The 23,418-nt window shown below is 33.8% G+C and overlaps 1 protein-coding gene across 2 annotated transcripts in view; it reads right to left on the bottom strand.

Annotated features, from left to right (window-relative positions):
- LOC106114432 (A disintegrin and metalloproteinase with thrombospondin motifs 7) overlaps positions 1-23,418 on the bottom strand; it is a 95,809-nt gene that overhangs the window by 48,845 nt on the left and 23,546 nt on the right. For both annotated transcript variants that reach the window (XM_013307649.1, XM_013307650.1), the window contains exons 3-4: positions 6,019-6,088; positions 4,990-5,129 (exon numbers count right to left, since the gene is read on the bottom strand). In XM_013307649.1, coding sequence (XP_013163103.1) covers positions 4,990-5,129; positions 6,019-6,088 — 210 coding nt within the window. The remainder of the gene's footprint in view (positions 1-4,989; positions 5,130-6,018; positions 6,089-23,418) is intronic.

Genomic DNA, 23,418 nt, shown 5'->3' with positions numbered 1-23,418 from the left:
TTGACAGTTCGTGAACAATCTCTAACGCGAGTCAATTTTAAAGCAACTACTTTTTTGGTAGCTAAATTCATTTTAATGCGATGTTATCATCAGCGAATATGAAAAATATTTCTTCACAACTATTTCTGAATTGCTGTAGCACGCGTCTCCGTCCGCGCGGTATTAAAAAAAAATAGTAGCCTATTTGTTCTACCATAATATGTACTATATCTATGCCAAATTTCAACGGGATCCGTTCAGCCGTTCTGGAGATAGCTTCAAATATCCATCCATCCATCTAAACATTCGCATTTATATTATGAGTAAGATTTGTTCATTAACTCCATATCACTATCCTTATTCCACTCTATTCCAGTTTGGTGCATCATATTTTCATCAGCCAGATCGATCCAGAATTTTTCATTACATCCTCTCCATACGTCCTTCACTAGGCCTTCCTATGACAGGTATGGATAGGCCAGGCCGTAAGACTTCACAGTCTCACAGAGAGATTCGTAGACTATGGCGCAAATCAGTGAGGCAACCGTATACCTTTTTTAATCTACGGTCCACTGTACCTTCTATAAATATTCTACACAGATAATGCGCCTATTTTAGGTAGATACCTTCTAAATAGTGAATAAATTATCGCTGTAACTGGAGATAAAAATTATTTATGCCTTCACAATGTCTATACAAAATATTCTGAGAAGTGTATTCATCAAGAAAATTTATACAACCTAGATAATGTAAACAGTACCTGGATAAGCATCTAAACATATTGTAAGGTAAAAATGTAGGTCACATGTGGTAAAAGTATGAATAGGTTAGATCGATCTGTGCGCATACATAACTGACAAAGGATAATAAATATTTAAAGAAAACTTACAACACAGTATCTATATAAGAACGCTATTATTACAACAAGCCATAACTCTCTAAGTAGAATACAAGTAAAATTACGACGTTTAAAATATCATAGGTAATAGTAAAAGTCACTAAAGCAGTATATCCCAACTGGAAGATAATAAATTTTCTTGTTTTTTTTTAATATTATAAGGTGGCAAAAGAAACATCTAAATTCCCCGAAATAACGGCGTGTTGTCCATAGACATCCGCAATTGCAGATGCGTTGTTAACATGCGCTGTCCTCCGACAAATCTGCTTTTTCTTCCCATTATTTCCTTATAGGAAAAGGGGATGGGGAAGGGGCCTGGTAGGGGAAGAGGACTAAAATTGGGTCTCCGGTACACATGACAAAATGCATCAGACGAAACGCAGAATTACTTCCACTTACACCTGTATTCTGTGTGTTCGTGTTATTTAAATGGGCGTGCCTGCCTTTGTGCTACAGATGTTGTGGGTTATACCACTGTTGCAATTATAAAGACTATCGTTTATTGCCAATTCCTTGTAATCTTGTTCTAGTTGGACTACTGACTGCTACGTAGTTAAATCATATTACATACTTCAAACGTCATTACCTCTTAAAACTGAGTAATAACACTAATGTTGAATTCTAACAATATTCTACCAAATTCTGAGTATCAAACTTCATACGTCTTGTTTTACGTCTTGTAAAATTTATATGACTGGTTAAATTAATATTGCGGCCGTAATGATCGGCGAGTCGTTACAGTGCGTTTAATTACTCTATTGACGCAGATATCTACGTTTGTACGGATGATCGTAAATCTGTAGGAAATAGTCGGTTCCGTTCATATAATGACCGTAAAAATTACAAATACACGTAATTCTGACAGTCAGAATTGTTCAAAGTTTAACATTGCTGTTTAACAAGCAATACATTCTTGCATTTGATTTATTTAAACGTATTATGAAAAAAATACATGACACTAGTCGTTGCCCCTGACTCCGTCCATGCGGAATTAGACAGTTACCGATTCTAAGATCAGTTAAGACGTTACGGAGGATTATAGTAATGAACTTTGTGATACGAGAATTTTATATATAAGATTACGTTTTCTTCTTCTTAATTAAGAACTTATTATTTTTATAAAATAAATTGTGGTTATGTGATGAATGAATGAATACATTTATCAAATAATAGCAGTACATTTTTTCATCTTTATTCTTAAAGTAAAACTGTAAAGGTATGCTTCCACTGTGTTCTGTCATCTTGTCTCGAGAATCCATTATTACGCTCGTGGTTGTCTCGTTAACCAGACACCAGACAATACGATACACGCTGACTCAGCGATCACATTAATGGTCTTAAAGTACATTCACATCGAAAAATTCAAAAAACTCGGTGTAAACAATGAGATAACAATCGATAGAGCTGGCGAATGGACATCAAGTGATTGTCCGTCGATCAAAACCGCTGTCGAAGTTCGTGTGTTACTTGTAACCGTATATACGGTTGAGCCATTAAAGTTCAATATTGGCTTAATTTGGTATGTTATACGCAAAGGGCGGACGGGGTCATTTTAAAGAACATCATACGATGTAAGAATAGACATGCCAAAATTGCCCTTAAAATACTTTTCGACATCGAATCGATTCGAATTTCTGACAATGAACTTGAACATTCGTTATGCTTGTCTTTTGTTTATACATTTTTTAATAACCAACATAAACATAGATTTGTCTTTTGATCGTGACTTTTTAGCTTTATCTATACCGTATTAACAGTTGTAGACGCTAGCAACAACATCTGTTGGAAGAATGGGCCGGCTCGCACAGTGCAATACCACGATCCACGACCATACAGGAGACAAGCATGAAGTGGAAGCAAAGCCGCGTTTTATCTGATGACCGTTTTCCGTGTCACCTTTTTTATAAGGAAAGGATTTGAAAGAAAACTGAATTTGACAGAAGGGACGCGTAGGACAAAACGCTCTTTCTCCATCGATTGAAGGTAGACAACGCATCTGCAATTGCGTATGTCTATGGACAGCGCTTTGCTGTTTCGGCGAATTCGACTGGCCACTAGTTCGTTTACAACCGTATGGTATAAAAAAGTATGCTTGTCAACATTCTCTTAATTTATAGATGTAACAGTCAATAGTAAGCGCTTGATTATGATTTGAGAGGCGAACGAAATTCACGTGTCCAATCAACATTTGTAACCGGCACATCTCACTCAATATTTGCGTCATAGTTTGATAACGTACGCATTTCAATTGTGCGATGGAAGAACTTGAATACGTTGCTTATTAAATAACGATACCGACTTCAATTAGGGTCAATGTTTGTTTAGAACCCAATTCTATTTAAATGAACACGAAATTTAGAATGCTATTCAGTGAATGTATACGATTGACAAGAATGTTATAACATTATAAGTTTAACCTAGAAATATTTTTTGTTAAGAAATATTTTTAAGCGTATTTGGAGGATTTAGAAATTGGACTAAATAAAATATTACGTAAAAAATTATCAGATTGCGTCTTTTTATTATAAGGAAAGGATGGGAAGTGGAAGTGGACTTTCCGGGTGAGAGGATGCGTGGAAAGGGAAAATATTTTCTTTCTGTGCATCCTCTCGTCAGTCGATTAAAGGCAATACATATGCAATTGCGTAAATCTATGGTAAACGGTTACTTATACTAGGTATTTCAGCGATATCAGGAGGCCGCTCTCTCGTTTGCCACCTTATGATATAAAAAAAATGCAAAAGGAAAGATAGATAAAATCCATTGGACTCCTTGAATTGACAAGGAATAAATTACAGACTCTTTCAAACGAAGAACAACATAAATCGTAATGGTATTAAATTCCTTGAAAGCGTGAATTCTCGATAGTGGCTAGATAGGGATGCGTAAAGTACAGTTGCGATAAATGCGAGTTGGGAGCGTGGAAGGCTCTCCCAAGGAGGCGACGTCGGAGTATCGATCACGCGCCGTATCATTAGATATCATTGTGATCTATGATCAATGTTGCGCCTGCGCACGCCACAGATTAGGGTTGAACAAACATAAAGGTAAACATAATATGTTTTGTGATGTTTATCTTAAATAACTATAATAATTAAATTAACATTTATAGAAAAAGTAAAAATAGAATGACAATGAATTATTTATTCCTACAATAAGTTATTTAAAGAAGGATATATATGTCCTTTTAAATTTTACTCTATACGACTACGATTACTTTTAACATAAATGTCATTGGTGAGAGGAAAATTGAATATATATAAAGAGAAAATAAAAAACATGGTGTATAGTTGCTATTGGAAAATTATCTGATCCCACCCCTATCGATTCGTGACATTGACAAATAAAGTTGTCTAGGATGCTTGACTGCAACTTCATTCAATAAATCCCACTGTCCTTAGGACTCCGTAAAAAATTGGGAATTCTCTCACGCTGCTTACGAAACTGTAACCGAGCTAATATTTTTCCGGACACGAAACTGGCCGCTTACAAAATTGTTTCATCCTATCTGACGTTTGTTTTTTTGTACACACAAAAGGAGTTATAAAATGGTTAGTTCATTTGTACGACAATGCTTCTTATCTTAATAGCTGTATCGGCCCTTATAATGAAACAATTAAGACAATACGGAACGAACAATAGAAGAAAAAAAAAGTAAATACGTCCGACATTAATCTTCTTCACGTGCTGGCTTGTTTGTTTTCCCGCGTCGAGCACTGATTCGATTTTTAAACTATAGAGGATTATTACAAGATGGACGTCTTTTAATTTTTATCTCGTCCCTTGTCCGTTAAAGGTTTTTGAATATTAATAGGATTCGAGATATTTATCTGGAGTACGCTTATATCTAACTTTGTACCGAGCGCATGTTGTATTCTTTCGGGTATTTCTTTTAAAGGAGAAAAATAATAATGAGCAGCAGGTCATCTAAGGGAATCGACGTTCATGTATATCCCTAATAGCAGAGAAATCGAATTTTTGTATTGTCATATTCTATCGATCAGGATCTAATTCTAAATCATTCTGGATTTTTTTACTGATGTTTTATTTGCATCTGGCAGCTAACCAGGAGCTGTCATAGGATTAGAATCATGTATTAACATGTGACATACCTTGTGGGGTCCCGAGGAAGACATTGTCGCTCCTGCACGGCCACACCGCCGCCGCACGTTCGAGAGCACGCGCCCCATGCACCCCACGTGCTCCAAGCGAACATTGTACTATTCGTTCCCATACTCTGCGTCCTTTCAACCTGTAACATGCAATTTGCAAATAATTTTAATTAGATGTTGCCCGCAACTCCGTCTGCGCGGAATTAAAAAACTCATTGATTAGCCTGTGTTCTACATCTATGCCAAATTTCAGCGAAATCCTGGCAGCCGTAACAAACATTATTCTGTTCATTTATCCAAACTTTCGTATTTATAATATGAATAAGTCATAGACAAAAGTAAGATTATTATTTAAATAGAAATATGAAACTCAGAGATAGACAACTCTTTCCTGGTATCACAGCAGATTCACCGTTTATTTTATTACCGTTATTAATTCTGTTTTTCCAGACTCGTTACATGTTTTTGAAGTGTAGTTCGGAACTTGAGAAAACATTTGAATTACGTCAAACAAGCTGGCTTACGTTTAAAAGGAAACAAATGGTGTAATTTCTTTGATGGAACGCCAACTCTGTTATTACCACGAACACCTCTTTGAATATATTCGGTTTATTTTCTTATTAACGTAATAATATAGCGAATTGTAAAACCTCAAACAACAAAATGAATTTGAATTTAAGAACGACGTTACCTTATAATAGCTGTCGCCCAATACTCCGTGTGCACGGAATTTAAAAAACTAATTTAAAAGACTATGTTCTATATCTATGCAAAATATTAGCGCAATCCATGTAGCCGTTCCAGAGATATCGTCTAACAAACATCCGTCCAAACATTCGCATTTATAATATTAATATTACTCAGGAATCGTATCATCATCTATCTGTCCTTATCCCACTTTATGTAGGGCACAAAAGTCATCCTTCGTACTATCTACATCTACTCATATCTATTTTTATGTTCTCCTAGTATCCTTGTAAGTCCCCTTGTTTTCGAATACTGATTTTTGTATTTAATGATTTTACTTACCGCCGTACCAACTTCAGTGCTCGTCAATAGTGCAGTTGTTAGTGGTTGCCTCGTGCAAACTGTGATTAATCTGAAACAAGACAATTTTATTAAAAAAAAGTAAAGGGTACACAAATATTAAATATTATAATTAATTTATCACTAACTAAGGTAAAATAGTATTTATGCAGGAAATTCATCAAGGTTGCTTATGAAAATTTACGTCTTCAAGTTAAAAAAAGAAATTGGCAAGTCAATCATATTTTTATAAAAACTTTTTGGTGACCTTAATTTAATGTTTTGAGCTGAATATAACCTCAAAATTCAAATTGCTTTTCACATTGTGATTTATCTATAAATGAATCGGTAACAGAACAATGGTAATAGCGAGTAAGGCGTAGACATTCTCTACTGTTATTAACGGGCTGTAAATAACTCTAGGTAACAAAGGGCCCTCTATACTAATCCGAGTGTCAAATGTAACCAATTAGCATTTCCGTCACAATCGGCGCTTGTTCTTTATGCCGCCGATAGAGGGCCCTTCTGAATACAGAGTAGGCGATAACATCGGGAAGGGCTAATGCCTTTATGAAATACTAAACGCCTCCAGGCTTCGAATAGCACGCTTTAGATTAGCAAACTGATTTATCGATCTGTATAATGGAATACAAATGTGTTAATTCATTTAATTTTAATTGAAATAGGATATAGAAGATATGATTTTTTTGGTTTGAGTTTTTGTTTTGATTTTCCTTTGGTAGATGTAAGCTCGAAAGTTAAGTGACTATCTCCCTAAAACGACTAGCCCCTCTTTATTGTACTCGCAGAACGCACCAGTTGAAATCGACTACTCTATATAAATTGCAGCCATGCTATCCTATTAGTGGAAATGGACATTAAGTTAGCGTAGTTAGGTTGTATATTCATAGTATAGTCCAACAGTCGGCGCCAACAGACACGGTCACGATTGGCCGTCATCTCACGAATGACAACGTTGATAAATCCTATTACGAAGCACTGAACCTTAGCCCTCATTCACACGGGCGTTTTTTCCACGCCGCATTAAAACGCAGCCTTGGCGACTCTCGAGCGACTTTTTAAATCACTCTTGTTCCGTTTATCCAGCACTCAAAGTGCAACACTGCGCGATAAAAAAACGTCGCGTTTTAAAACCACTGCCACGTGAACAGATAAATGGAAATGCTGTTGTTATTGAACGCTTTATTAACGCACGATAAAAAGGTACTCGTGTGAATGAGGGCTTAGGATTTACTGCATATACAAAGTTTAGATAAAGCTTAGCCTTGTAATATTCCCCTGGAACTTTACAATACTAACATTGGTATAAAATGCTTCGAATGTATATTTAGAGAAGAATAATATTCAAATAAAGGTACACATAAATGTTGTTAGTGAATTTTAATTTATTATATAGCTTTTGCTGAGAATTGACATCTTAAACTTTGGGCTAGAACATTTTAGACTTGTGCTATGGGGTCGCAAATATCAAGTCCTGTTATATGAATTTATTCAGTGCTAAGCTATTAATATTTACAGCGTCTATTACCATTGTATCGGTGTCCATTAAACCTGGCCGTTGGTATGCCAATAGGGCCGGCGCCTAATGCCGGATGTCCAGTTATGTTTTAATATATCGCCTCGCGACCCGCAAGCTAACACGTAAGCTAAAACTGCATCTTCAAGCCTTTGTTTCCATACGATCATTAAATTTATCTTATCTAAGCCGTTAACGTCACATTTGAATTTCGAACGAGTCTCACAGCTTCCTTATTTTGAATTCGAAATTTAAACTTAGCGAAGTTACCTTTGATAAGATCGATATCGACTTTAAATAATCTTCATAACTTTTATTTACAATTTACCTCTATATCTCATTCTTTTACCGGCCGGCACCAAGTGTCATCAGTCTTGTTCCATTAAAAAAAGATGCCAATCTGTTTCTTAACAGGTGTTGTTCCAGTGGAAACCGGTTAGTAGGTACTTTGTTGACAGTATTAGGTTAGGAATGACATCTGTAAAAATGGGTTATTTAGGACAAGTCATCGAGGAGTGTTCAGACACGGACGGTTGAGCAGTTGCGTCACCGCATCGACATCGACACACAGTAATCTGACGATAAATCACTCCCGTTTCTGGATCGGAATGAGATCACGAGTTCGAATTATACCGATACTGAAAGACGAGCCTAATTCCTTACCAATACGAGGAAGAATTTACTGTTTTAATCCCGAAAATTGATTTTACACTAAGTTTTTGTTTTGTCTCAACTGCGAGTTTGAGATTAGATTCTCAGGAGACTTTTTTTGGTTGTTTTTAAAGCTTTAGACGATTAAACGAATCATTTTATATGTACCTAAAGCTTAGTAAAAATATATAATTGTTTTGTACCATTTGTAATACGACAAGGTTCAATGAAAGTGACAAACTCGAATTAGCGGAATTTTGAAGTGTACCTCTGCTTGTTGTGGCAGGATGTGTAATTTCTGAACTGTTTTGTTAACACGTACAACTTACTACAACAAGATGTGCCAATGACTCATAGCGTAAATATTTATATGTAATATTAATACTAATTTGTACATAAAGGGTGTTTCTAAAGGGATTTAATCCTATTCGCCAGATTAGTTTGCCCGGTCGGCCTAACGGGATACACCTTACATATTTATCAAATATATTCCTTATGTAGATTTAAAACGATCTCTCATTAATTTATTATTTCAATAATATATTTTTTTTTAACATAAATGAAAAGACATGTCATTCTCTTTCTTACCATGTGTGAGCTACAAAATGGCGTCGCTTTTTAATGGTCAAAAAATTATAAAATCCAAATTAATTTTTAGTGGTGGTCCTGTTTTCTGTATGAACGTTATGACTATAATACTCTGCATATATCATAATATATTTTAGTTATCGAATATTTATTTTTTATTTTTATAAAATAAAAGACAATCATACTTTATTTAAATATTAATAAAAATTTAAATAGTCTTATAACAGTACAGCAAAGCGCGAGCGCTTCTAGGATCGATCTCACGAAGGTACTGTCAGGTTCAGAATACCGTTGTACGCTTAAAATAGCAACAGATATAACAATTTAAGAATAGAATACCTGCCTTTTCAGCATACTTCGAACGGCATTTATCGTGCTTATGAATTATTTGTTTATTTATTAAATTATGAAAATAGAATTAATATAACTGTACTAGTTGCTTAGCTCTTGACATTATATTTTACAAATACCGTGGAATCTTTTGAATTTACTTTATGACTTGGCACGTGACAGAAAGTTATTAGTTTTTCTGTCTGTTATTGAGATTTCTAGCTTACGGTTTAACAGATTTTAAAGAGATATGTGTAATAAGATTAGTATTCTTTCCCTACCTATCATAGGATAAGCCAATCTGTTTTTTTTAATTTGACTTACATTTGACTTTTAGTCCTATAAGAATTAAATCGACGCCATTCTTCTGAAAATGCAAAATTTAGTCTTCATTTTACATGGATTGATGGGTGCTTGTTTGTTACAAGATATCTCCGGAACGACTAAACGGATCTGGATAAATCTGCACAGACGTAGAACATAGTCTGCTACATCATAGGCAACTCATTAAGTTTTTATTTTAATTCCGCGCATACGGAGCCGCGGGCGACAGCTACTACTTCATATTTTAATCGTGTTTATCGTTTGAATGGTATTAATCTATAGATGGTCTGACTCGAGTCGTGTTTCCGTTTGGAATCGCGCTTTATTGATTGACTATTAAAGAGTAACCTGATTATGTTCAATGAATTACAATTTATAATAGCTACAGAAAATATTTTGCCGACATTAACTCAATAAAAGTGACGTTATTAGAATCATCATTGTATTTTTGTTTGTTAGGAAAATATTTTAGTAAATTCTTAAAATCATAAAAGGAATGTTATAAAGAATTGATTTAAGAGAGAGATATTAACGGTGAGTACTTTGTAGTAGTTATGTCGTAATATTTATATATAATATGGTACAGAAAGTCTTTATGTTTATATTTTTAATTCAAAATTCGAAAAAAAGATTTATAAAAAGAACAAATTTGAATGCAACTTTTCCCAAAGAAAAACAATTGAGGTTCAAGTTCGCCTCTAAAGTAAACGTACGCCTGCGCAGGCGCCGGCGATGATGTTAAATGATAAATACAGGGCAGCCACACACGATCTCTATCATTGTTAAATACGTCAATAAGGTTACCCCATCGATCTATCTATTGACTACTGTTTTGAATAACAAACATCAACCCAAAATAAAAAAGAAACGTCGATAAAACACTATTTTTGGATCCACTGTTTCAATTGATTTAATGTTCTTTTTAACTCTGATTGTCATGAGACGTGATGTATAGAAGTAGAGAGTTATGTGTTTTATTTAGCTTAAGTGTAGGAAAAGATTTCATTTAGGGTAAATATCAAAACGTCACTTTTATTTAATTTGACATTAAAAATTAACTTGTCATTAAATAAAATTATCCACGATATTCACGAACATTGAATAATGGGCGTTTGTTAGAAGGTATGTGTCTCGAAAACGGTATAATAGATTTCGTTGAAATTTGAAATAGATGTAAAACATAGTCTAGAAAAATACAAAGGCTACAAATTAATATTATTTAAAATTAAAGATGGACAAAATCGCGGGCGAAAGCTAATATAATATATATCGTTTTGAATGTAAGTATTGTCAATTTGAGTCATTTATGTGTAAAATTACTTGCGTCTGTGTTGAAGAATTGTGAACCAAAATAAACGTAAAGATTTACGGGGTATAGACATTGAGTTATGGGGTTTAGGATATAATTTAGTACGTGTTGAAGTAGCATGATGCAATCGCAAATGACATCATAACGATTTGTACATGTCGCGACATCGCCCATCCCAATAACATAATAACGGAATCGACGTTCTTATTCACTATTGTCTTTGACGTTAATAATTTCATTGATCACAGCTCATAATATATGCGAATGAACGATATATCCTACGATTATCATTATTGTGTTGTATGTTCGTTTATCATAACTTCCAATGTGGGATTATGACACTAAAATCTCTGTTAAAAATATATCGTCGTCTCTGTCTTTTATTTGTCAAAACTGAGATGACAATATGTTTTAAACGGGAATTTTAGTATCAACCAATCACCAATAACCATCAAACCAATGGTTAATAGTACAACTATTTGTGGGCCAATTTAATAGGCCACATTTGACATCTATCAATTTTAGCTTCATAGTAAGGTGAGATGATAGGGGAAGACCAAAAAAAGTATGGAATGACTGTGTGAAAGAGGATATGCGTAAGAAGAGGGTAGACTCGGTATGACGGCTGATAGAGATGTATGGAGGAGTAGTACTGTGCCGACCCTCGATAGGGATAAGGGCAGGTTGATGATGAGTAAGGTGAGATGCTTTAAAACTTTAATTAAAGATAAGGAATTCAAGCATATATAGATTTAATTTACTGTAAAAAATGAAATATCCATGTTTTTTGTTGCATAATTTGTTACATTATTTAAAAGAAAAATAGATCATTGACGCAACATTGTAACATTCGATTGACAATTAGAAAAATATAAAATTTAAATTTGAAAAAAGATTACCAATTGTCCAGTTCAAAAAAATAAAAAAATATTAGATGCCCGCCATTACAAAGTTACGTTGTTAAGATACGTGTGTAACAAAATAATTTTTAATTTATTTTACCGAAAATAAAAATCACAAACAAAGTTTTTGTCGTAAATTAAAATGTATCATAAACTATGGATCTAAATAGAGAAAAAGTATTGTGAAGACAGCTTGAACATAACGTAGTTTTAATAGCAGGTTAATATTGCTAAAACATTTAATGTAATATAGTGTTGAACATGAAAGATTTAAATCCTAAGTACCGCGTAAATTATCTACAAAAAAATTTAAAACATGCTTGAATACTCATCGTAATTTGCGCGAATAACATCTGTTGTCCGAAATTTTTGCAGCTTCCTAAAATTAAACAGCCGTGTTCATAAAATCACGATGTTTACATTTTCCGTTAATATTAAAATAACAATGGATGTTGCTGAAAGAATTGACCTAGAAAATAAGGTTAATTTATTAAGTGAACGTTTATTCTCGATTTAGTGAAGGATTCATTAATTTAGTTGTTTCGTATCCGCTATTTATGTGAACATTTTTGTGTCAGACTTTATCCGCTAAGTAAAATGTTTGTTTTTCTTTCGTTTGATGAATGGAAACATGTCTAATTCTTTAATATATCAGGACTAGGTTAATAGTCCATTCATCGGTTTGGAGAACCTCTTTATCTGAATATTTACCTGAATTATTTTCAACATAAAAGCCCATTACGAAATTCTCTCTATTTTCGTTACAACTTTTTGCCTATATCGAACGTAATAATGTGTATTAGTTTATCTTAATAATATTATAAATCCGAATGTAGATGGATGAATATTTGTTGGAAGATATCTCCAGTACGGCTGCATGGATCCCACTGAAAGGCATAGATGTATAACGTAGTCTGGAAGAACTATTACCCTACTAATTAAGTTATTGATAATTCGCAGACGGAGTCGCGGGTAAAAGCTAGTTTTATAATAAACTACGAATGCACAATTATCTTACCTGCGCAACGGACCGTGAATCTAGCGATTCCTATTTAAACTTTAGTAACATGTTTCTAAGATATATTGCAAGTAGATATACTAGCGTGTATATCAGTGTATTCGTAGTTCAGTATTTTTGTATGGGAATTATAGTTGCTATGAGTTTTGGATTTTACTAAAAAAACGGCGCTATACGACTTATTAATGTCTAATACATTGCAAAATTTTAGAAGTTTATTGACCAGTATAAAAACATTCCATGGGTTTCTGAGACTGATATCCGCGTTTAAAACATATTGTTGTCATAGTTTTGTCAAAGATAATAGGGATGAAGATATACAGAGATTTTTACCTCAGAAACCAACGGTTACTTAGTTACATTTCTAAGGAATTACACGTAAATGGCTCGTATGTTAAGGACTGGTTGCTTATAGAGGAAATTAATATTAAAACAAAATATACACCAAACTTAAAAGTGTAAGATTTTCGAAGTACTACTAATATTAGCGAAATGAATATTCGATCGATTTTAATCATTTAATTTTAACATTGATTGATTCATCGTATTGTAGACATAAATTATGTATTTTATTACAGGATAAAATATTCTAATCGCGCATTTTATAGAAGGCGCCACAAACCATAGTAAGGTAGACGACCTTATGACCCAGACTTCGCGGTTGTTACGGTTGTCTGAAATGTGATTCCGAGTTATTTAAATTTACCCAATATCTACGTGTTTGTATGGGGTACATGATAAACGTGGAAGAGGCGAGAGAAGTGCCAGAACTGTCTTTGGTCTATGCGTTTCCTCCTTGGATACGTTCGGGATTTGTTTTCTAATTATTTGTTCATATATCTGATGTTCGGATTTATTATAATAAAGTAGTAGTAAACATCTTACTTTTAAATATTATCATTGTGAATGTTTGGATGTATGTATGTACGTTAAAAAGTATCTTCAGAACCGCTGCATGGATCTCGCTGAAAGGCATAGACGTAGAACATAGCCTGGAAGAACAAATCGGCTTCTAATTAAGTTTTTTAATTCGCGCTGACGGAGTCGGGCGATAAATAGTTAAATAAATGTTTTTGTATACTTAAAGTTTATGTCCCATGGGATTCAAAGTTAAGAAATATCTCTTTATTTAGTCTCTACATTTTAAATAAGATATAAATGAGTTTGGCTTATCATACTTTTTAGTGTTGTTACATGTGTTTATCTGTATATAATATTCTGTTATGTCTTAATCTCGTATATAACATGCATTACACCTTAACGTACGTTAACATTGTTATCAACATATCGTTTTATACAATAGAAACGCACTTTAAGATTTAAAATAATCATAAAAGCCTGTTATTGTAAATGAAGAAAAAATAACTTGGAAGATTATAGAGACGTCCCGACAATCAATATTACGTAAAAAAGACAATAATAGTCATAGACATTAATGCAATAATAAAGATATGTAAATATTTAAATTGATTGTATTGAAATGCTTAAATATTTTATCTTGGATTTTTTAAAGTATAAAATACAATGAATAAATGTAAGCTTGGATATTTTTTTTTATATCATAAGGTGGCAAACGAGCGAGCGGCCACTTGAAATCGCTGAAATAGCGAAGTGACCGTTGCCCATAGACATACGCAATTGCATATGCGTTGCCGACATTTAATTGACGGAGGAGAGGATGCACAGAGAGAAAATATTTTCCCTTTCCATGGATCCTTTTATCGGGAAAGTTCACTTCCACTTCCCATCCTTTCCTTATGAGAAAAAGGGTGGGAAGGGAAAGTGGATTAAATTAGGCCACCGGGACGCACACTTATCAGACGAAACGCGGAATTGCTTCCACTTGAGGCCTGTCTTCTGTGTGGTCGTGGTATTTCACCGGGCGAGCCGGGCCGAATTGTGCGAAGATGTTAAAGCGGGCTCTACCACTGTTAAATTCGAAGGAAAGGCTGTATAGCGTAAAAGTGCTAGGAGGAATACAAAGACAAAGAAGTAAATTTTAATTTTTGGTCAAACTGTTTTACACGACGCGATATGCTTACGTTTCATTTCTTATGATTTAAATTTGAACAAATATGATTTTACCCAACTCAAAAGCCTTTATATTTATATCAACATAAAACAATATTTTAAATCAATACCGACTAAATATTTAAATACAAGTTTATATTAAATCATCAATCAGGTGTGGTCAATGAGCTATTTGTCGCGATTAACAAAAGAAATATTTGCACAAAACCATTTTAAGAGTTTGACATAGTCGTTTTATGTATACCATTTAAATAGCTGGTAATGTAATGACCAATATAAGTTGAGCTTTCAGTCGTCGCGTCCGCTGGCGCCTTGCTCTGAGACGAAAAAGTAATTTGGTGAAATTAACGACTCGAATTCATTAGACGAGAATCCGACCTGTGAGATAGTACACATTATTACTAAAACATAATTTTAATTTTAAACATCGAACATAATATTCCTTTGTTCAAATAGTTTGTATTCATATTTGAAGTGTCAAACGTCCAAGGTAGCTTTTGTATAAAGATTTTTATTTTTCGGATAAACACTTGTTAACTAGTTTTAGAAATGATTAGTTAGAATCATTTTAGCGCGAATGGCGCGCGTGCCGAGCTCCTGTTGCTCCGTCAAGTGTCAAACTGCGTGACACAAGCATCGATATTTTAATAAGACTAGTGTTGTGCCAGTACACCGGCACATTGTCGGATTTTCTTCCTAACATGAGATATCAAAGCAAACTTAAATCGAGGGCTAAATGAACCTTTTTTATTACCCTGGGATTCCATTGCTTAAATACGCACACAAAAACAAAACTTTATTAGATACAATGTTATCATTTTTTTAACAAAAGATTGAAAGAACTACAGAATTTTTAGTTTCTAAATATATAAATGTTATTTGCCGGAGATAGAGAACAAAAACAGCATTCTGTCGAGTTTATAAAACATACCACATTTTTTATGTTTTTGAATTATTATAGATTTATAAAGAAGGTAGTGGACTAGATATAATATACTAGTAAAATTATATAAGTACCAAAATGAACTAAAAAAAAATACGACATCTTTGGAAGGCGAAGTAATATGTCGTGTCGTATCAACCATTGAATTGACTAAAGTCTAATACCAAATTATCGACAATCCATTATTAAACGTACAAACATTTGTCCAAACACATTCGAACATTACCAATGTAAATACTCAATATTTTTATATCAACACAAACATTGGCCGGTTGGAACTTACACAACATTATTTCACGTGCTAATATGATTCGCAAATATTGCTCAATGCAAATGGAGGCGCCTTAAACACGCGTTAAGAAACTTTTCGTATAGCTTAGATACGGAAGATAACATTGATAACTCGTTTAGAAAATAGATCATGAAGATAAAACACGTCTGCGTTTTGCCTTAATTATAATATCCAGCTAACGTTAGACGAACGAACTTTCTCGTCTTCAAGAATAAATATAGAAATAATAAAAACAATTTTCCATTAATAAAATAAATAATTTGAAATACTTTGCCTTGCATTTTTATTTATACAACAAGTTGTCGCCCGCGACTCCGTCTGCGCGGTATTAAAAAAAATTTAGTAGCCTAAGTGTTCTTCCAGACTATATTCATCTGTCCCAAATTTCATAGAGATACATAGCTCCATCTAAACATTCGATGAAAGGATGTTTTTAAAAGTTATAATCTATTAAACGCTATCTGCTTGCAAAGTAAGAAGCTATTTACATGTTTTTAAGCAGTTAAAAATACTAAACACTTAAATATAGATATTAAAAATAGGCATTAGCATAAATCGGCTCTATATTTTCCGTCAGGACCTTACTTGGTTATAACCACTTTAACATGAAATATGTAGTCCATAAAAGAGTAACAAGAGCCGACATAACATTGTTTGGTGGAGTAAATAATCTATCCGTATATCTATATCGTGTTACAACCTCTTTGTGTATTTGTACAGTTATTAAGATCAAATGGCCGGCTACCACGAGACGCTGACAAACACTCAACGGTTTATATTGGACTTGTTTTCAAAAGGCTCCTTCCTCGAACATATAAAATTGTCCCTTCGTCTAAATATAGTAAAGTATTTCGAGACTTCCGCAATTAAAAATTGAGTGACAATTTATTTTTAGTACGACTATAATGAAAACTGCGATTCGTCAGTGACTCGCGTATGTTTTCTTTGGTTCCAGTTCTATTAAAACGAAAATTTAGTATTCTGAATATCCGTTAATGACAAATATAGTTACATTAAAAATATAAACCAAGAATATCTGAACCGGTGGGAGGCGCTACCATCGCTGTTGCTTCTGTCAGAATATATCTTACTAATATTATAAAAGTGAATCTTTGGATGGATATATGTTTGTTCGAAGGTGCATGGATCTCGCTGATATTTGGCATATATGTAGAACATAGCCTTGGAGACCACATAGGGTACTAATTAAGTTTTTCTTAATTCCGCGCGGATGGAGTCGGGGGCGATAGCTGGTAAGACATATAACAATAGTTAGATATAGGACGTGAGACAAATTAAGAAAATACATAAGAACTACAGTACAGGGAGGACCTTGTGAAATTTTTAAGACGGTAACTGGGGGGCGCTAGTGAGCTCTCATAATATAGATAGACTTATAACCACCGGTTCAGAAAGCCTTGTCGGTCAGTTAAGAATTAACCACCTATATTTAAAACGTACCTACGTGGAACTGAATCAATTATCTGTCAAAAATACTTAAATCGCCGTAATTCGTCGAAGATCCAAATCCTATGTTAATTTGGCAGATAATCTAGCATTTAGATATGACAGGATTAAGCCGGTACCAACAAGCTGTCACACGACGATAATACCGCGAAATATTTCTAACAAGTATCTCTGTTGATTCAACGAACGCAATGTATCCTAGAAACGTTAGGAACATGTATTTGTTAACTAAAGTATGGTGACATCACATGAAAATATTCAACTAAGTCTTGGCATAACTTCAAAGTTAAACAAAAGCGACTCGGCATTTAGATATACACTAGCTGTGCCCGCTACTTCGTTCGCGTGGTTGTCGAAAACACTTCAGGTTTTTTTTTTATTACTAACAAGGAATAATTCTTTCATACGATTACATATTATTTGAGTAAGTTAAACCGTTTATTCAGCGCACTTAACGGAAGTCCTCAAATGTGAATATTTTTTCCTGTTTTTGCAACATTTCTCACTGACGCTTCGCTCTTATTGGTCGCAGTGTAATGTTTTATAGCCTAAAGCTTTCCTCTATAAATGGACTATCCAACAAAAAAAGAAGTTTTTAAATCGGACCAGTAGTTCCTGAGATTCGGGCTTTAAACAAAGAACAAACAAACAAGCTCTTCCGCTTTATAATATTATATTAGTATAGATTTCTTCGCAAAAGACAGTCAAATACAAGAATATAGATCGCCAACATTCGCTAATCGGAGAGTTTTTAGTTAGTTGTTTTATTCCAAAAAAAATTAGGGGATAGATCTTCTATCTAGTGACCTAATGCTAATATGTAGATAATATACCATTGTCCCATAACAATTAAATTATAAATAATAAATTTATAAATATTTGTTTATCACTTCCTTCGACTTGACCGTTAATTCTACGAAATTATAATTCATTGGATAATCTTTAAACAAACACGCCACGTGTTTGCAGGTCAGTACTCTGTATGCTCGGCTCGCGTGATTGGACCGCGTAATGACTGTTTACCTAAACAACAGCGTAGATACAGCCTCCGTGCAAGCTAGCGCACATTAAAACCGGATAGAACAAACATTAATGTTAAATCTGAACAAAGCTTAGTCGATATTTCATTGCAATAAAAGTTGGAATAAGCTATTAAATGAGAAATTAAAAAAACATATTATTTGCTTTTCTGCTTTAAAACCAAGATAAAGTTAAATTAGCAGCCTTTAATTTACGTATCTTTAAGTTATGTTTTAAAAATTAAAAAGCAATCTTACTTTTTACTTCTTTCTTAACATCTGTTTAAAGCACTAAATACTGATCGCAGATAAAATTTAAAAAATCTTACTTTTTACTAATATTATAATATAACATTAGAACATAGTCTCAAAGAACACATAGGCTACTTTTTTTAATTCCGCGCGGGCGGAGTCGCAGGCGACTGCTTGTTGGTTTATAAATTATAGAATTGGGCACACGGTTTCCAACGGGTTTATAGGAAATTGACCGTATTTTTCCGGGGTCTAAATCATTGTGGTAATGATATTATGTGTTTGATAAATTTTTTGGATTGTATAATTTAAGTAAGTCGTAATGGAACAATATAACAATACAAATTGTCAAAGATAACGAAAAACGTAATTCAACGTTCTTGCTAAGTGAAATTTGTTTTTAATATATTTGGATTTAAAAATAACTATTTTAAAAGATTTATCCGTCGATTATAAAAACTAGTGAAATGCCGCGAAATTTGTAATAGTCGATGTAATAAATTCTTTCCATTCGGTAACTTGTTTTTCAAGTTTTCCAGTCTCTTAATTCGAGCGGCAGTGGCGGCACGAGAGGCGACACCATGCCGTGACAAATGTTTCCATATATTGATGGAATTAACTATAAACTACATTTATGACATGTCGCATTAATTTAGATATAACCTGAGCCGATAATTTTAGAAAAATTTTGTTGAGTTTTTAATATAATATAACTACATACAAATCTTATCGCGCTTTAATTTCTTTGCAGTTTGCGATATATTTGGAGAGTAACCTATTAGGCGGCAGTAATTAACACTCTGATATTTGAATTTCAAAAGATCTTTCTGAGAGGTAATTTTGTAAGGTAATAACTTAAGTAACACCTAACTGAAGGTTGGCTGGAAGCCCCTCAGTGGGACGTGTAGTGCGCTGATGATGACGATGCTTAAGTAAAGTATCTCTAATTACTAGTGCCTGTTAAAATTATTATTTACATTATTTCTTAATACTAAAGTTATTTTTATTAGACTAATGAGAAACTAAATTAATTAACTAAATCACCTCACATGCTTGCGTTTAAATTTACAAATTCCGTTCTAAACGATAACGAACGCAACAAGTCACGAATGTTGGGACAAGTTGGACATATAAATATAATATAAGCCCGTTAATAGTACAAGTGTGAAGTTAGTAACAAAGACTTGCACAAATATTTAAAACTAAGACATCTTTATATTTCAGTACCTGTCCTGTCGTCGTTGTTGTCCTGTTCAGGAGCGTCGGTGGCTCAGTGGTCAAGCACTTGAACTGCAATCTGCAGGTCCTAGGTTCGAATGCTGCCATGTACCAATGTGTTTTTCGATTTCCGATTTACATATGTACATTTATCTGACGTTCTTACTACGACGACTATGGCCTAATCACCCTTAACATAGGGTAGGCTCCGAGCCCCTCGGTGGGGACGTATAGTGAGCTGATGATGATGATGACCTGTCCTGTTACCGCTCGTGTGTCTCTGAGTCACGCAACTATGTGCTAGTAATTGTGGCCTTGACGCCGCGCGTAATTGAAAACGAAATAATATAAACGAAATTAATTAATAAGTAGTCTATGTTGTCGTCCAGACTATGTTCTACCGCCAATCCAAAAATTTGCATTTTTAATATTAGTAAGAAGTGAAATGTTACTTCTACACTCGATATAGGAAATCTAAACAATATTTCTGCAGCTAACTTTAGATGCCCGGTGTTACTTCGCGTAGACTATACTCACGATTTGAACTGACTTCAATAGGCTGTCACGGCACTATCAATCATTGCGGTACCGTCGCCGAATTATAATCCTTCTTTACAATGTGATTCATTGACTTAATCAGCTTATGAACAACGTTACTAAAATTTTAAAAACATCGCACGTGCCGCATTTCGAGACGATTTTCCCTCTCGGCAATTTATCATGTTATGTTAATGTTGGAATGTATTTCGGCAATAATTATGTTTCTATTTAAAATGCTTATCTTTATAATGATATTATAAGTGGCCAGTAATCGTCAATTCATTTGTAAGTAATTTATAGTTTTATAAGTACAATTATTGTAATAGGATTATCTGTGTTATTTAAGAATCGTAATCCACTTGACTTCGGCGAGAAACAGCTCGGTACTTATTGACATTATTTATTTCTACATTTTTACCATCATTATAGTAATTACTAGTGAGAACTCCATTCTGTGAAATGGGTCAAGACCCATAAAATTTATGAATACAAAATTACTTACTGAATGCCCACTCGGCGAACACCTAAAAACTCGACCTGATTAAAAATCTTGCTAAAAGCGGCTGTTTTTAATTCCAGAATATTTAAATCCTAATAATTATAAATGCAAATGTTTGGATGAATGAATAGATAGACGGCAAAATGGATCTCTGAAATTTGACATCGATATAGAATATAGTCTGGAAGAACACAACGAATTAAGTTTTTTTTTTAAATTCTGCTGTGACCGAATAGCGGGTATCAGCATGTAAAATAAAAAGATTCCTTCTATTTGTCATTATCTCAAATGCAAATAAAGTTTTTGTTTTATCATTGAATGAATACGTATTATTTAAATCGACATTGTTAGTTTAATTTGGTAATATTCGCATTCACTGATGCAATTATACGATACAATTCACGATGAGCCATTAACTTGGTCTGGATGCAGTGTGAATGGGTGGCCTATTTCGATGGCCGGTGATCCGGAGCGGCGGGCCCGTACTCATTGCGACAACGCAAATACAAAGCAAAAGTCTCTTTGTCACTACAGTTCTACTGAACTTCCAACAACTTAATATATGGAATTTAAGAACATACTGTTTGATCTCAACTTATAGTTACGAAACCTACAAATGAATAGACTTCGTATTGGAAATTATGGAAAAGAAAAGATTTCTGCTAAAGGTTGCTGGAGAGTGCTTGCTAGAAGCGACAAGCGATCATTGTAATAGTAATCTCGATGAATAATTCCTGTAAATCTGACATCAGTGAGTGAACCTTTTGGATATTATTAATAAACTATTCTTAAACTTTTTAGAAAGCCCTAATTAAGAATTGAAGTATAAGTTAAATATTAAAACCTTTATAATCAACGTCATACCTTTATTAACAACTAGCTGTCGCCCGCGACTCCGTGAGTGGAATAAGAAAAATTAGTAGCCTATGTGTTCTTCCAGAGTATGCTCTAAATCTATGCCAGATTTCAGCGAGATCCAACCAGCTGTTTTGGGGATATATTCTAACAAATATCCATCGATCCAAACATTCGCGTTTAAAATATTAGTAAGATTCTATGTACGAAATCAGATTGTCAGCTTTTTACCAATTGAAGCCAAAATTCAACGTAAATGTATTTCGGGCTATGACGCATCGTCATGCTCATTAAACATGTCGTTCAGAGTTGCGGCAGCTAGCACATTGCATACCCACTTCAAAGAATGTCTCTTACAAAATAACATTTCGTATAGACTGATGTATTAAAATTATAATCCAAAATCCTCATCTATCTGATCTATTCTGACTAAGCTATGATACGATAGATGATAGACAATCACTAGATTTTATATTCGTATTATTTAGCAGATTGTAAAATTTTCGGAAATTAAATCGATGTTCTATGGCGATAATTTGTAAGTTGCTCGCAGTTCCGATTTGATAGTTTACTTTGTATCTTATTACATATTGTTAGGAAGAAAATGTGTCAGTATACCCAACACTAGCCTTACTAAAATGTCGATGTTTGTGTCCCCTCACTCTTCATTCTGAAACTGGACTTTGTCACGAAAGCATGTCATTAGCGCCAAGTAATTCTAATTAATAATGTCTAAAATATGAATGTATTGTTTAATAAGATTGAATGTTGATGGCTACAAAGGTAGACCTTTGTAGCCATCCCTCTAGGGAGATCGAAAAAAGTGTGGATGTATTGTGTGAAAGAGGATATGCATAAGAAGAGAGTATATTCAGATATACGACGGCTGATAAAGATGTATGGAGTAGTACATGTCGACAGTCCGTAGGGCCAAAAGTCAACAATGATAGTATACTAGCATATTGAGCCACACCTTCACACATTGACCATGACATCACAGAATTGCAGGAAGAATAGAATTCCTCGGACGCTGTTTGTTCACGTATTGAGGTTAAATTTAAAATTCGAACGTTGAGAATGTATTCTGAATTGTAAAATAACTAATTATCTTTAATGATTTTACCGCCAACTACAAAAGATTTTAGAGTAAATATTTATGAACAAGTAATAACCATAATGTACTCGTACGTGATGAGATTTATTCTTATGTTAATTAGTCTATGGATAGATGTTTTAAATTGTATTTATCCTGTTAAGTATTAAGTGTTTTGTTAGGTTAAAGAACATTAGTGAAATTTATAAACTTAATTAAGTGTTATAACAGTTAAGCAAGTAGGTGAAGAATTTAGGCATAACAGTGGACTTTCCTTGAGTTGTGAACAAAGGTGAAAAAAGTAAATAGGCTTATGAAAATTGCAGATTTTTGTGATACGTTACTAAGTTTCTACTTTCACGAAATAACTTTGACAATCATAAACGAACCGAAAAGATTTGTGTTGTTCAAATATTAATCTTGGGTGAGGTTTTCACATGAAAAGTTTTGTTTCTTAAATAAATGGCACTCCACAGTAGCAGTTTATAAATATTGACTATGTCTACTAGAGCGTCGGTGGCTCAGGGGTTTAAGC

Source organism: Papilio xuthus, unplaced genomic scaffold (assembly GCF_000836235.2).
Source record: "Papilio xuthus unplaced genomic scaffold, Pxut_1.1 DF828142.1, whole genome shotgun sequence".
Classification (NCBI taxonomy): domain Eukaryota; kingdom Metazoa; phylum Arthropoda; class Insecta; order Lepidoptera; family Papilionidae; genus Papilio; species Papilio xuthus.
Note: the sequence above shows the minus strand (reverse complement) of the source record. Positions and strands in the feature narration are given on the sequence as shown.